This window comes from Rhinolophus ferrumequinum, chromosome 20 (assembly GCF_004115265.2).
Source record: "Rhinolophus ferrumequinum isolate MPI-CBG mRhiFer1 chromosome 20, mRhiFer1_v1.p, whole genome shotgun sequence".
Taxonomy (NCBI): domain Eukaryota; kingdom Metazoa; phylum Chordata; class Mammalia; order Chiroptera; family Rhinolophidae; genus Rhinolophus; species Rhinolophus ferrumequinum.
In genome coordinates this window covers 33,732,093-33,748,942 of record NC_046303.1, presented here as the reverse complement: position 1 = coordinate 33,748,942, position 16,850 = coordinate 33,732,093, and the positions used below count along the sequence as shown (strand labels likewise).

Genomic DNA, 16,850 nt, shown 5'->3' with positions numbered 1-16,850 from the left:
AAAAATTATAGTTTTCAGACTAGCATGGAAGTGTCTGTGCCAAAGATAGTCTCTGCATCTAATTCACTGTCTTTTCATGCTGTGAACAAACAGTGACTAAGGACTTTGTCTATAGCTGGTATTTGAAGGATAATTGCTATTACCTGGCAGAAGTAAAGTTCACAAGGTAAGAGTGTATCATTTCTGGAGGTATCACACTCCCTGACTTCAGGTTGTACTACAGGGCAACAATAATCAAAACAGCACGGTATTGATAGAAAAACAGACACACAGACCAATGGAATAGCATTGAGAACCCAGAAATAAACCCACATAAATATGGACAGATAATTTTCGACAAAGGAGCCAAAAACATATAATGGAGAAAAGAGCCTCTTCAATAAATGGTGCTGGGAGAATTGGAAAGCCACTTACAAAAGAATGAAACAGACTGTTATCTGCCACAAAATTAACTCAAAATGGATCAAAGACCTAAACATAAGAAACAACACACTGCACAGAAGAAAACATAGGTACTAAACTTATGGACCTTGGGTTCAAAGAGTGTTTTATGAATTTGACTCCAAAGACAAGGTAAGTAAAAGCTAAAATAAATGAATGGGACTATATCAAACTAAAAAGCTTCTGCACAGCAAAAGAAACCATCGACAAAATAAAGAGGCAACCAACCAAATGGGAGAATATTTTTGCAAACAACACCTCCGATAAGGGGCTAATATCCAAAATATACAAGGAACTCATACAACTTAACAACAAAAAAAACAAACAACCCAATCAATAAATGGGCAGAGGACTTGAACAGACATTTCTCCAAAGAGGACATACAGATGGCCAACAGACATGAAAAGATGCTCAACATCACTAATCATCAGAGAAATGCAAATCTAAACCACAATGAGATATCACCTCACCCCAGTCAGACTGGCTATCATCAACAAGACAAATAGTAACAAGTATTGGAGAGGCTGTGGAGAAAAAGGAACCCTCATACACTGTTGGTGGGAACACAGATTGGTGCAGCTACTATGGAAGGCAGTGTGGAGGTTCCTCAAAAACTTAAGACTAGAATTATCAATGACCCAGCAATCCCTCTCCTAGGTGTCTACCCAAAAAACCTGAAAACATTTATCCGTAAAGATATATGTGCTTTGAAGTTCACTGCAGCTTTATTTATGGTGGCCAAGACATGGAAACAACCAAAGTGTCCTTCGATAGATAATTGGATAAAGAAGATGTGGTACATATATACACAATGGAATACTATTCTGCCATAAAAAAAGATGAAATAGTGCCATTTGCAACAACATGGATGGATCTTGAGATTATAATGCTAAGCGAAATAAGTCAGACAGATAAAGTTGAGAACCATATGACTTCACTGATATGTGAGATATAAAACTGAAAGCAACAGAGGAATAAGACAAAGAAACAAAAACTCACAGACATAGACAATAGTTCAGTGGTTACCAGAGGATAAAGGGGGAGGGGAAAGAGAAGAGGGTAAAAGGGATCAAATAAATGGTGATGGAAGGAGAACTGACTCTGGGTGGTGAGCACACAATGTAATAAATAGATGATGTATTACAGAATTATACACTTGAATCCTATGTAATCTTACTATTGTCACCCCGATAAATTTTAATAAAAAAAAAAAAAAGAGTGTAGCATCTGTTGGGTTTTGGACTTTAAATATGAAATTGTCACCTGATCAGGAGGAGAGCAGTATACACATTTATCTAGTCGGCCAGGCCTAAGCAGGGCAGGGTCAATCAAGTCAGGGCGACTAGTAGCAGCCAATACATAAACACCTGGGGGGGAAAAATTCTTTATAAATCCTGGTGAAACGGTGTTAGAATAAAGTATTTCTGTATTTACTGTTATTACCCTGTAAGCCTTCTACTCCATCCAGCTGAGTCAGCAACTGGTTAACTACACGATCCGTGACTCCTGTATTATCGTGGCCACGACGAGGAGCGATGGATTCAAATTCATCGAAGAACAGAATGCAGGGCTTTGCAGCCTGTGCTCTGGGAGGAAAGATTTCATAGTTGAATAGGGCTTCGGAGTTTGCAAGGGAATTTCATATATATGTGTGTATATACATATATATCTGTACACACACGTATTTGTGTATTTATTTAAGTCTTCACAACAAATCCTTAAAGAAGGCAAGGCAAATTATCCTAGTTTTCAGTAAACTGGGTCTTAGATAGGTCAAGGTGTATGCCTAAAACTCATGCCTTCTATACAAGAACTAAAACAAAAACCAGTCTTACTCAATACGTGAAATACTTCTTTGATTCTTATTACAAAGTAAACATTTTTATATACTTATTGGCCACCTTTATTTCTTATGAATAAAAAGAATAAGAATATTTCTTCTTATTCATGTCTAGTCCATTTAAAATGTGGCAAGCTCATTATTTTCATATTGTTTTGTAAGGGCTCTCTATAAAATATATTTTAGTTACGTGTATTACCTTTTTCTAATTTGAACTGTGACTTTTAATTAATTTATTAATGTATTAATTAACTTTGTTTTAATTAAAAAGAGAATATAAATTGCATCTCTGGCTGGACTAGAGGTATGACGAACTGCCCCTAATACAAAACACCTGGCCTGTCATGCTGATTGAAAAAACTCAACAAATATCTTATTAAATTCATGGCAAAACTCTCCTAGAAAACCAACTGGGTCTGATTATATGAGTTGTATAAATATTTTTAACAAGTGACTCAATTTCTTCCTACAGCTACAGGACCATTCAGATTTTATTTCTTCTTTGCTTGATTTTGGTCAATTATCTTTTTTGTCTATGTCACTCAAGTTTCAAATGTATTGGCATAAAGTTCATAATATTTCATAATATTCCTTTATTGTCTTTTACATTTCTGGTAATCTTTAGTCATGTCTCCCTTTTTATTCCTAATAGTGTTTATTTATGCTTTCTTTCTTCTTGATTCAATTTTGCTGGAGCTCAAGTGCACTAGGCTTTCAAAAAGTATTTGGGTTTGTGAACTTCATTATTGAATTGTTTTCTATTTCATTAATTTTTTGCTCTTATTTGTTAATAGCTTATATCTATATTTTCCTAATTTCATGAGATGAACACCTAGTGATTAACTGTCAATGTTTTTTCTTTTGTAACAATTTAAGTCTATAAATATTCCTTGAAATAAATTTTGCAGCATCTGACATTTTTAATAAAAAGCATTTTCATTATTATTTAGTGCCACATATTTTCCATTTTGATCTTTAATCCATGAATTATTTAGAAGAGTGTTTTTTAAATATCTAAATGTATGGGAGGGGATTATCCTCTTGTTTATTTTTAACCTAATTGTGTTTTCCAAAAATAGAGTCTGTATGATACTGTTTCTTTGAAACACTGTAATTGCTATGTATGGCCTGACATACGGCCAATTTTCAAGTATGTTCCAGGTGTGCTCGAAAAGAATGCATATTCTCCAGTTGTTGGTTAAATGTTCTAAATATGCTTAGATCAATCTTACTGAATATGTTGTTTAAATCTTCTAAACTTTAACCGTTTTATTTTACCTCAATCTAACTAGTTGCTAAGAACTGTGTTTAAAATCTATTATGAAAGTGGATTTGTCAATTTCTCCTTGCAGTTCTGTCAATTTTTCCCTTAAATATTTTGAAGCTATAGTATTAGATACAAACAATGTTAGAACTGTATAATCTTCCTGGTAAACTGAAACTTTTGTCACTAAGTGGTGACTGTCTTTATCTGTAATAATGCTTTCCTGTTAATATTCTATTTCTTAAATTGGGTGGTGAATATACAAGAGTTCATTTTATTATTATTCAAAATGTGTGTGTACATTACATATATTCTCCTAATTGCTTATTTTATAATAAAATTTTAGAAGAATGGAATAAAGTAGCTTTTTAATTGAAAAACTCCCTATAATATGATCACATTTAAATAATTATTTTCATTCTCAAAAATTAGCTTCTGTATTCATATGTATTTTTATATAAGTGAAGTAACAGTTACACTCTATTTTAATCAAGTTGGACACATGGACTCTTAATTTTAAAAAAGAGAACCTAGAGTGATTATGTGGTTCATATAATGATCTACTTTGAGATTCCTTTGAATAACCACTTAGGATTTCACTTTTAGCATTTCAGGAATATTTCTATTGTAAACATAAAACCAGATAATTTCCAAAACTTAATATTGAAAATATTTTACATTTAAGTGGTATTTGGTGAAACAGAGAATCTTTGTTCTCTAGTTTATTAATAATCCACATAAATCACAGGTTTCAAACATCAGTTTAAAAAGAAAAAAACTAAGACCAAAAAGCATTGATTGATAAATAATAATAGAGCCAATTACTGAAAAAACACTCATAGGGAACCAACCTAATAAAAATATCACGAACAGCTTGTTCACTTGCTCCAATATATTTGCTGAGTAACTCTGGCCCCTATTAGATAAGATAAAATTAAATTAGAATTAAGATAAAATTATTTAAAAGCAAAACATAATTTTTGTTTATGACTAAGTCTAAACACAGTCATGGAAAAATGTTAATATGATTAAATGAATGTCTCTTAAATATAATTTTAAAATTATGTGGCTAGAACAAATATCATACCACAAGTTCTATATTTGGTGTTACCTCTGCCTAGAACATTTGTTCCCGTATAGTCTCATGGCTCGCTGCCTCCTTTCATTTAGATGTCTGACAAAGTGCCACATCCTCAGAAAGGCCTCAGCTGACAACCCCATCTGTAACCCACTCCAGTTACCCTGCACCCCCTTATCCTACTTGTCTTCCTACATAGCATCTACTATCACCTGACAGGAGATTATACATCAAATGCGACTGCTATTGTCTCTCTCCATTAGTAGAATGTAAGCTCCAAAAAGAAAGTTTTGTTCATTGTTGAATCCCCAGTGTCCAAAACACTGCCTGCCACGTAATAAGTACTGAATAATTACTTGTTTAGTAAAGTAATGAATGGTTTATAAAGGGAAAATGTGCTATCTATCTCAAATCTTTGGAGACTCCCAAATATATGTAACGAGATATGAATTACTTTAATCAGCATCTTTAACTCCTGAAACCAATTTATACAGCAGTTGAAAAATGTATCATTTTTCCAATGAGTTAACTGAAAAACTTTCAAAACAAACTTTACTATATGTAACTAAATCAATAATGAGGACAGTCTTTCCTTAAATTGGGCTCTTTTTGAAAACTGAATAGGCCCTAATGTGATCTCCAGTAAGAAATCATTACCTGGAAAAGATAAAATACTGATCAGGATACGTGACCGAAAAAAGAATTTCTAACTCTCAGCCATCTAGATAACTATTAATATATTAGCATTGAATTAGATTTCCTCAGTACAGTCAGAGAACTATAGAAGACGGAACAAGAAATAGCTAAGGCAAAATATTAGGAACACGGACAGTTGTCTGTGAAAGGCCCCCGTTTGACGCATGCCTCCTAGGATTGACCCTGAGCCGCCTACAGACAATCAGCTCTCTACTGAAACCTCTCCATTGAGAACTCATGCCAAATTGTGATCTGAAGATTTGCTAAAGGGGTAAGATATCCTCCCTAATGAAACAATCTAAAATATAACAATAGTCACATGCTTTAATCTTGAAAATGTTTTTTTGAAAAATAGTGAAACTACATTCTAGTGACAAGTAAAAAAGAAGAGTATAGTCATAGTTATCCCAGAATCCAGAAAAAAGAGGAAAATTTGTAAGTTATAGTGCTTCCTCACTATTGCCAGGGTACCCATGTAACCAGCTCACAAAAAAATCATGTGATAGTGGAGGGTAGGTATAACTGAATTGCAAATTACTAAACTGACTTTCAGATTATAAGTCAATTTTGAATAAGGCTACAATATATGATTCCTTTGCCTTGCAATCTAATCACTCTTTGGAAACTAATATTGCTGGATGCCGAACTGTACAACTAGGATATCAGACGCCAGGCAATAATGACACACAAGGTGGTCTATGAGACATTACCTGAAATGATCTGTTAGCATGTCCCTTAACTACCACACTCATATACTAAAAACCTTAGACCTGGTGTGACACAAGCAAGGGTGAAACATAGCCAACAAATATCATAAAAACCCCAGCTTCCTGCCTTAGTGTGGTCTCCAGCTCCTAGTCTTCTAGGTTTCCTTCTCCTTTCAAGTACAGTTTGCTCTTTTATCTGAATATTTATGCAAAATTCTATTTATAATGCATGAAGATTTGCCTTAAGCAAGAACATAATAAGCCCTACAAAAAAGAGGTGGATGATTATTCAGTCTCGCACACAGCTTTAACTAATAAATGGATTATTGCTCCTACTAGCTTTCTAAATATGAGACTAACCTACAATCAAGAAACATAAATGGTGTTGGCAAGCATGTGCAGAAAGAAGTACCCTTGTACATTGCTGGTGAGAATGTAAAATGGTGTAATCACTGTGAAGAACAGCTTGGCAGCTCCTCAAAAAGTTATACACAGAATTAACTATACAACCCAGCAATTACACTCCTTGGTATATATTCAAGAGAAATGAAAACATTTGTCCACATAGAAATTTGTACACAAATGTTTAGAGCAGCATTATTCATAATAGCCAAAAGGTGCAAACAACTCAAATGTCTACCAATGATGAACAGATAAACAAACTGTGGCATAGCCATTCAGGTGAAAACGTTACGCTACATCAAAGAAGACACAAAAGGTGACATAATTCATGATTTCTTTTATATGACATATCCAGAATTGGCAAATTCATAGAGACAGAAAGCAGATTAGTGGCTGCCAAGAGATGGAAGGAAGGGAGAATGGGATGAAAAAGTTCTGAACTAGAGAGAGGTTGTTACACAGCTTTGTGATTGTATTAAATGCCATTGAATTGTACACTTTAAAATAGTTAATTATATGTTATGTAAATTTTACCTCAATAAAAAAATAAAGAGAAAAAAGAAAGTTAAATGAAAAACATACCTTGACACTAATAAAATTCATTCCACTCTCTCGAGCAATTACTCCAGCTAGTAAAGTTTTTCCTGTTCCAGGAGGACCATACAATAGTACTCCTGTTCTTTGTCGTATGGGCAAGTTTGCAAATAATTCTGGGTACTGAAAGATACAAAAATATAACAAAGAGCTCAAGTCTACAACAAATGACTAAGCAGCAGCTAAAGAGTAATGTATAGAAAAAAAGTTTTCAGATGGTGCTAACCGCCACCTTTATTACCAGTGCAATGATAGAAAACAAAATTCCTACTCAAAATAATAAATAAACTCAAAGGAACTACCTTAGATTTTTCCCAGTTGGACCAGGGGATACATTCTACATCAAATACAAAAGCTGCATCAGAACTTTCCATTTCTTCCTATTTTTAGAAAAACATTATAAAAATGTTTTACAACCCATTTTTAAATTTAATGGTTGTTTTACAACCCATTTTTTATTTAAATTATATAAATTTAAATTTATATAATGCTTTTATAATGTAGCATTATAAAAGTACTACATTAAGAAAATAAAAACCAATCTTATAACCAGTATACTGCCTTCCTCTTACATGGCTCACGGAGCGAGTTATGACAGCTATATATATTCAACTATATTCCACAAAAGAAAGGAAATAATAGAGAAGCTTGTGTAATGATAATAGACCACAAAATCTCCCAAGAGTTTCTATGCCTAACAAGTGATTGCTTCTAAATTACCATCTAAAACACTAACTTCTCAGAGAGCAAAGAAACTTGAACCGGTGAGCCAGACATCAGGCTACTGTCAGCAATGTCCTGGTCTCTATTAGGTGTGCCTATTTAGTTCCACCTGTTGACGAAATTCTAACTCCATCTCTACCTCCATTCTAATGAAAGAGGCCCCAAGGCCAGCAGTTATGCAGACGGCCTCTATGTATCTGGATACTAATGCCTGGTGCCCAGACCCAGCATTTGGGGTAATGATCCTGCTGGCAAGTATTTCCACACCCATGTTCTCTTAAACAGGCTTTAATCCACAGTCTTGAGCTGCACTCATTTCCCAGGAACCGGCCACAGTTTCCAGGACTTGCCATCTAGTTACATTAATTGAGGTCCTTACCCATTTCTTTACCTCTTTGCCTGAGTCCCTTATCTCCTGCCAGGATCCTTATCTCTCAGGTTTCTGATCCAAACGCACTACCCCCTAGACTCTACCTTTTGATCTTCTTAAGAACAAGCTGTATCTGCCCCCTTATCCTGCCATCTGCCTGGTCCATGCTGCCTGATAATTCTTCCTTTCCAGGACTGACATCAGAGTCTGGAAATCTTGCTTAATCCAGCAGTTCTGGTGACCTAGGTGACTCTTCCAACTCTCAACTTATTCCTGTTTCTGTTCAAATCACAGTTGACAATTCATTTTGTTTACTACAATCTGAATGAGTCAAGCCAAACACAAGAATTATGAAATTCACATCAATATGTGTTTACTGTAAATATAACCCCAGCTTTCTTTATAAGCTTCTTATGGGAAAGGAGCACATCAAATACTTTAAAAATCTGTTAGAGTACCAAATATAGTGCTGGACATTTATTTGGTAACTCAGTAAATACCTCTTGAATCAGATTGGGCAAGCCAACACATAAAGTCAAAACCAGTAATTCAGTGGCACTTCTGGGAGTTACTACTTGATTTTTGTTTTCCTTTTTTTTTTTTTTAAATACCTTGGCTGGTAACTGGATAGTATCCATGAGTATCTGCCGAACTTCATGTAATCCACCAATCTTATCCCAGCCTAGGTCTCTAGGTTTATGCAGGTTGACATTTCGTAGAGATGCAGGAATAAATCCTTGGAGAGCCCTTTGGAAGTCCAGTGTTGTTAAAACTAATTCTGTTTAAAGATAAATAAAACTTCTTTTGGTAGTCATATCTGTATATGAATTTTCAAAATATACCATCAACTTAGCGGGCAATGCCAATTTTCTATGCAAATAACTGCTTATTTTAGTAAATGGAATATATTTAATTTTTGCCTTACTACACTTTCATTTCTTCACCCTGGGACGGAGATCCCAAATTTTGGTTTTAATAGTAAAACATACCTTCCTTGGTGGATATACTCTGATGAGAGAGATGTGAATGTATGGCTCGATCCATAAGCACTGTAAAATCTCTAGCCACAAACCCTTCAGTTTCTTTAGCTATATGTTTCAGGTCAAGATCAGTGAACTTGTTTATATCACATTCCAGTTTATTTTTTATTACATTATGCAGAATTTCACATCTTTGTTCCTAGAGAAAAGGCACAAAATTCAAATTTCTGATTTTGCTCAGCTGTAAATTTTAATACATAGATTTTGAGAAATATCAGGTTGACATAATCAACGGTGACAAAAAGCAGCTTGGTGGTTTTCTGCAGATGGAGTGAGGGAGGGATGCATTGCCAAGGAGTACAAGGAAACTTCTGGAAGTGAATGGAAATGTTTGCTACCTTAATTGAGGTGATGGTTTCATGGTATATACATGTTAAAAGTGATCAAATTGTACACTTTAAATAACGAGTTTTTCTTCAAATATACTTCAATAAAGTTGTAAAAAAATTACATTGACAAATGATTGTTATTTCTCCAATAAGAAGCCTTTCTAGTAGTATCTGGTTTCTTTAAGAGTGGTTTTTTTTTGTTGTTGTTCCTATAAAACCTGTTTCTAAAAAACATATTGAATGACCAATACCACTATCATTCTGTTATGCTTAATAGATATAACAGCTTTATTCTTCAATAACAGTTAATTAGCACAGGGTCTGATATTTAGGGTACATGCTAGATAATAATTTTAAACAAGAAGTTAAAATGTGTTTGCCAGTCCCAGAACATGCTTCTTTGAGCCACTGCCACTAAAACCATCATGAACCAAGTCCTCAAGGAGACGATTGGCCATATGTACTTGTGATAGTGTGATTTATAATATGAAATGTATATTTGCTCTTAGTCACTGTTTCTGGCACAGATCTCCTAAAACACTTAGAATTTCTTAAGTGATAAAAGTAATAAAGGTGTCTTGATATTCATATCAAATCCGTCAATGACATCTGAGTTTATGTTCATGAGGTGACTTTTGGAAAGCACCTAAAGATGGGGGCTGGTTGCCAGGGGAACCAACCCATGAATAGAGGAAACATTCAGTCCCACCCCGACTTCCCGGGAGGAAAGAGGGGCTGGAGGTTGAATCAATTGCCAATGGCCAATGATTTAATCAACTGTGTCTATGTAATGAAGCCGTAGTAAAAACCCAAAAGGAGGGGGTTAGAGAGTTTCCAAGTTGTTGAACCACAGGATTCCATGTGCCATGGTGCTGGGCCCCAAAGGACAGGAGCTCCTTTGTGAGGACAGGACCTCACCCTACATATCTCTTTATCTGGCTGCTGACTCACATCCTTTAATATCCTTTGTAATAAACCAGTAGTCTAGTGAGTAAACTAGCTTCTGGAGTTGTATGAACGGCTCTAGCAAATTGATCGAACCCAATGAGGTGGGTGTAGGACCTCTGATTGATTTACCCAGTCAGAAGTGCAGATGACAGCCTGGACTTGAAATTGGCATCTCAAGTGGAGGACATCTAGTAGGACTGAGCCTGTAACCTGTGGAATCTGATGCTATCTCCAGGTAGGCAGTGTTAGGATTGAGTTGAATTGTAGGACACCCAGCTGGCATCCAAGAATTGCTTTGTGGTATGAGAAAAATACCCACATGCTGGTTTGGGTGCTGGGTACAGAATATTAGTGCTGGTGAAAAAAAAAAGGTTAATCAAATTTTTAAAAGACATCTATTTGTATTTCTCACTGCTCTTACTCATTAAGAAGAAATGCTTTATAAAGGTTACCTATGAGAATTGGTGGATGTGTTAAGTTGATTGTGGTATATAGTTCACAATGTATATCAAATTATCATGTTGTACACTTTAAACATACACAACTTTATTTGTCAATTATATCTCAATAAAGCTGAAAAAAAATTCTAATTTCCACAATGTATTTACAAATTTTACCAATGGGAAATGACAGCAATTAAGAATTTTTAGGGTTTTTGTAGTTTTTAAATGGAATAAAAAAGAAAACTTCAATTAAAAAAAAAAAGAAATTCTGTTTTCAAAAAAGCCATTTCCTTGGAAAGTACATAGTAACACTTTAGATGGTTATAACTGAAAACTGTTTCTAAGCACAACATGCACCAAATGTCACCTTTTAAATATCCTTAAGATCATTAATACAAGCATAAGTATAAAGCCATAAATAAGTAATAAAATTGAAAAACAATTTATATAAAGAAGAATACGTTTCAACAATCTTCACAAGTAGTAGGTTACCTGATTAGGAGGTTGAATATGTTGGACACACTGAAATATGTGAGTTCCTTGGGCAGAAACAAGTAAAGGATGTAGAGAATGTTGAGACTGGCTTGTGGCAATCAGTGCAACCAAACTTCCCATGGAAATAAACTCTTTCATCATTTCATTCAAAGCTAGAATCAAGCAATATAGTGTAAGAGCTTAGTAAATATAAACATAACATTTTAAAATTATACATTCATTAAAAATAATGATAACCCAAAGTTGAGCTTTAAGGCGGAGTATGAATGGTATGGCTCCATCATTCCTTTTAAAAATGAAATCTTCCATTCATTCATTAATTTGCCTATTGAGGACCTGATATAGGCCAGGCTGTAACCCATCTAATGGCACAGGAGGCACTGTAAACTCAGTCTGTATACTCAGAACAATGCCTCGTGTTCCTTCCCTCTGGATCTTATCAAATAAATGAAAAGGATGATAAATTTTCATGTTGTGTTCTGTTAATTAAGCAAAATACACCTCATATTCCTACGACTTCCTGAACAATCTCTTTACATGCCAATCTTGCAAGGTTTGGTTGGCATGAGGTCAAAACTGAAACAGGCATTAGTAACATATGAAGTGGGACAATTAAGTTTGCAAACTCATTCTAGAAAAAGTGCTACATACCTCATTGCTGAATATCACTACGGTCACCTTCGAAGTACTCCCCTTGGGAAGCTATGCACCAATGCCAGCGCCTAGTCCACCCTTCAAAGCAATTTTGGAACTCTTTTTCTGGAATGGCCATCAGAGCTGTTATCGTATTACCCTTGATGTCCTGAATGTCATCAAAATGCCTTCCTTTCAATATTTCCTTTATCTTCAAGTCAAGAAAGAAGTCACTGGGGGCCAGGTCAGGTGAGTAGGGAGGGTGTTCCAATACAGTTATTTGCTTACTGGCTAAAAACTCCCTCACAGACAGTGCTGTGTGAGCTGGTGCATTGTCGTGATACAAGAGCCATGAATTGTTGGCAAAAAGTTCAGGCTGTCTAACTTTTTCATGCAGCCTTTTCAGCACTTCCAAATAGTAAACTTGGTTACTATTTGGTTAACTGTTTGTCCATTGGTACAAATTCATAAAAATTCATAATGAATAATCCCACTGATACCAAAAAAGGTAGCAAAATCATTGCAATAAGTTCGAGAACTTAATTGTCAGACCACATATATCTGAGTCCTGAGCTAAAAATTTGCAGTAGTCCCTTAAACACCAACCTAACAAATCTTGCACATGCTACAGGATTCAAAATGAGAGATTAACACTAGTTTATAATAACCCAAAACCACTATGGTTGCATTGTGTATCTATTTCGGCTCCCAAGAACCTTGAGGCAGTTGAATGCTGCCAAATCCTCGAGTGCTGTCCCCTGTTCCCCAGTCCTCTCACTGAATTCTAAACTCCAGAAGTGGGGTATTCCTAACACCATGATTTCTTGTACCTCTGTGCCTTTGTCTGTGGACCACACTTCTTTGCTTCTTTATTAGCATGAAGCTACTGCATGCTAATTTCTACTCCTCCATCAACTCATCTCAGTTTCAACTCTTCCAAACCTTCCCTGATATTATTAATAACTCCTTACCCCACACCACCCCCAATTTGGGATATGTGCTCCTATGGTACCTTGTATACACTTCTAGCAGAGCATATCCGACCACCTCCTAGATGTGTCACTTGGTCAAATTACCTATTTAAATTTCTCTTTACTCACCTGTAAAACCAGGAGAATATCTGCAGGAGTACAAAGCAATCCCTAGTCAAGAGAGCACTCAACACTATCATTATTACTACCAGTATTCTGAACTAAAATTGTCCATTTACTTTTCTTTTCCCTCCTAGATATTGAGACTACAGACTGTGCAAAATATTTATCGGACAAGTATTTGTCAAATGAACAAAGTAAGAGTAAACCTGTACAATTAAGCAATTTTTTTATCTTCATTAAATTTGAGTGACACTGCTTAGTAAAATTATATAGGTTTCAAGTATACATTTCTATAATACATCATCTATATATTGCATTGCATTTCTTTTACATTATTGAATTTGGTGGCATATAGTCCTTCATAATATTCTTGTATGATTCTTTATATTTCTGTGGTATCCATCATAACTTCTTTTACATCTCTGATTTTGTTTATTTGTGTCTTTTCTCTTTTTTCCTTAGTGAGTCTAGCCAGGGATTTGTCAATTTTATTAATCTTTTCAAAGAACCAGCTCTTTATTTCATTAATTTTTCCTATTTTTTGTTCTCCATTTCATTTAGTTCTGCTCTAATTTTATTATTTCCTTCCTTCAGCTGACTTTGGGCTTCATTTGTTCTTTCTCTAGTTCTTTAAGTTGTAATGTTAGGTTGTTTATTTGGAATTTTTCTTGTTTCTTGAAATAGGCCTGTAATGACATAAATTTCCTTCTTATTACTGCTTTCACTGCATCCCAGTAATTTTGATAGGATGTATTTTCATTCTCATTTGTTTCTATGTGTCTTTTGATCTCTCCTTTCATTTCATCTTTGACTCAGTCATTCTTTAGCAGTATGTTGTTTAATATCCAAGTATTTATGGTTTTTTCCCACTTTTGTTTTGCAGTTGATATCCAATTTCATAGCACTGTGGTCAGAGAATATGCTTGGTGTGATTTCAATCTTTTTCAATGTGCTGAGGCGAGTTTTGTGTCCCAACACATGGTCTATCCTTGAGAATGTACCATGTGCACTAGAAAAGAATGGATAGTTTGGTGTTCTAGGATGAAAGGTTCTGTAAATGTCAATTATGTCCATTTGGTCTAATGTGCCATTTAAGGCTGATATTTCCTTATGGATTTTCTGTTAGGATGATCTATTTCTGTCAATGCCATATTTAGGTCCCCTACTATGATTGTGCTTTTGTCAGTTTCTCTCTTTAGTTATGTTAGTAGTTGCTTTATATATTTTGGTGCTCCCTGACTGGGGACATATATATTGATAAGTGTTATGTCTTCTTGTTGTACGGTCCCCTTTATCACTGAAATATCCATCTTTGTCTCATTACCTTTTTTGTCCTGAAGTCTCTTTCATCAGATGTAAGTAAGGCTATACCACTTTTTTCTGGATGTCTTTTGGTAAGAGTTTTGTTTTCCAACCTTTCACTTTGAGTCTATATTTGTCCTTGTAGCTGAGATGTGTCTCTTGGAGGCAGCACATGGTTGGGTTTTGTTTTTTTGATCCAATCTGCTATTCTGTGCCTTTTTATTGGTGAGTTCAGTCCATTTGCATTTAGGGTGATTACTGATATATGAAGATTTCCTATAGCCATGTTATCTTTTGTTTTCTGATAGCTCAGTGTCTCCATTGTTTTTCTGCCTTTGTGTTTCTGTCTGTTATTTTAGTTTGGTGGCAGTCTATGATTTTTTTTCCCTCTGTTTCCTCTTTTTTATCGTTATGTGTCTCAGTTCTGAATTTTTTTTTTTGAATGGTTCCCATTAAGTTTCTGTGAAAGAAAGTTTCATATATACAGTAGCCCGTTTTCTTTAGCATGCTTATCTCCATTCCCCTTTGCAAATTCAGACTTTTATCATCCTCCCCTTTTATGTTTTTGTTGTCACAAATTGTCCCTGTTTATGGTCTGAGTTCATGTCTCAGTTGCAGTAGCAAATTGTCTTTTTTTTTTTAATGTTTTTATCTCTTTTACCCTGCATGTTATGTTTAGGTGCATAGTGCCCTATTTTGTGAAGGGGTTGTCATTTCCTGTTTCTATCTGTCTGTTAATAATCTTACTCATAGTTTTGTATTCTTTCGTCTTTTTGTTTCTGGTAGAATAACATCCTTCAGTATTTCCTATAATGCAGGCGTTGTGATGGAAAATTCTCTCAGCTTCTGTGTATCTAGAAAAGTCTTTATTCCTCTTTTATATCTAAAGGATAACTTTTCTGGATGTATTATTCTTAGCTGGTAATTTCTCTCTTTCAATAGTTTGAATATTTGATTCTACTCCCTCCTGGCCTGTAGAGTTTCTGCTGAAAAGTCTGATGATAATCTAAGTCTTTCCTTTGTTCTTCTTTTCCCTGGCTGCCTTGAAAATTCTTTCATTGTCATTAATTTTTAACAGCTTCAATATAACGTGCCTTGGAGAAGGCCTGTTAGGATTGAGGTAATTAGGTGGTCTGTTTGCTTCTTGGACTCGAGGATTCAGTTCTTTCCATAGATTTGGGAATTTCTCATCGACAATTTAAATAGGCTCTTTGTTCCCCTCACCCTCTCTTCTCCTTCTGGTATACTCATTATTCTTATATTGCTCTTTCTGATGAAGTCAGATAATTTTGTAGAGTTCTTTCACTTCCTCTAACAGTCAAGTCTTTCTCTTCTTCCATGTGCATCATTTCCAAATTTTTATCTTTGATATGACTAATCCTTTCCTCCATCTGGTCAGCCATGTTTCCTAAGCTCACTATTTCACTCTTCATCTCTTTCATTGAGTTCTTCAGCTCTGGAATTTGTTTGGTTCTTTTTTAAAATTTCAATCCTCTTTGGTAAAGTATTCATTTTGTCTGCTGATTTTATTTCTGAGTTCATGAAACTGCCTGAGTTTTCTCGCATGTCACTGAGTTTTTTCAGAACTGCAATTTTGAATTCTCTGTCATTTAAGTCACATATTTCCATGTCTTTAAGTTTATTTTCTGGAGATTTTTCATTTTCTTTTTGAGCTGCCTTGTTACCTTGGTTATTCATGGTAATCGACGAGTTATTTCTCTTCCTGGGCATCTACAGGAATGAATTCTGCAGCAGGTTGATACAAAGAGGTCTTTCTTTTGATTTCCAGTAGGTGGTGCTGGAGTTTTTATTTTTCTCTTGCCCTGTTGTGGCTTCTTGCAGTGGAAGATTTTCTGGGGAGGTGAGTGTTTTCTTTGAGACCAGGTCGCCTTGGTCTCAGCACCACGCCTGTGGGAATATGTGGTGGGTGATGACATGCTGAGCCCCTGAAATCCCAGTGCTACCCCTGCAGCCAGATGCAGAGCTGTGTGAGATGCAGAGCTTGTGCCTCAGCAGCCCTGGATGCCTCTAGTGGGATCAGCCACAACAGGTGGATGTGGGATGCGCTGTAGGAGGCAGCTGGTGTGTTTGTGGCTTTATTTTCCTCCGAGTAATAGCGAATGCCAGACCACAGCTGCCTCGCCCCTATATCTCCTCCCTTGTCACTGGGATTAGCTGTAGTGTGTGTGTGCCGCTCAGGAAATGTCTCTCCAGTTCTAAGGGCTGTAGATATTCTGCTCTTTAATCTGACACTGCTACAGTTTCTTCTGCTGCTCACAATGGGAGGGTGTGGGGGAGGTGAGCTCTGGGAGGGTGAGGGAAGGTGGCCAGGCTCCGTGGCTTTGTTTTCCGTCTGAAAGTGAGAGCTGTTGACCACAATTATAGGACTTCTGTATTTGGTCTTCACCCCGAGGACTCTGCCTCAATCACTGTGTTCAGCCATGCTATCTG

The 16,850-nt window shown here is 35.7% G+C and overlaps 1 protein-coding gene across 4 annotated transcripts in view; it reads right to left on the bottom strand.

Moving 5' to 3' along the window:
- PEX1 (peroxisomal biogenesis factor 1) overlaps positions 1–16,850 on the bottom strand; it is a 58,700-nt gene that overhangs the window by 12,913 nt on the left and 28,937 nt on the right. For 3 of the 4 annotated variants that reach the window (XM_033088573.1, XM_033088575.1, XM_033088572.1), the window contains exons 13-19: positions 11,368–11,522; positions 9,105–9,294; positions 8,727–8,893; positions 7,011–7,145; positions 4,397–4,461; positions 1,885–2,027; positions 1,705–1,808 (exon numbers count right to left, since the gene is read on the bottom strand). In XM_033088573.1, coding sequence (XP_032944464.1) covers positions 1,705–1,808; positions 1,885–2,027; positions 4,397–4,461; positions 7,011–7,145; positions 8,727–8,893; positions 9,105–9,294; positions 11,368–11,522 — 959 coding nt within the window. The remainder of the gene's footprint in view (positions 1–1,704; positions 1,809–1,884; positions 2,028–4,396; positions 4,462–7,010; positions 7,146–8,726; positions 8,894–9,104; positions 9,295–11,367; positions 11,523–16,850) is intronic. The other variant, XM_033088576.1, reaches the window with a different exon arrangement.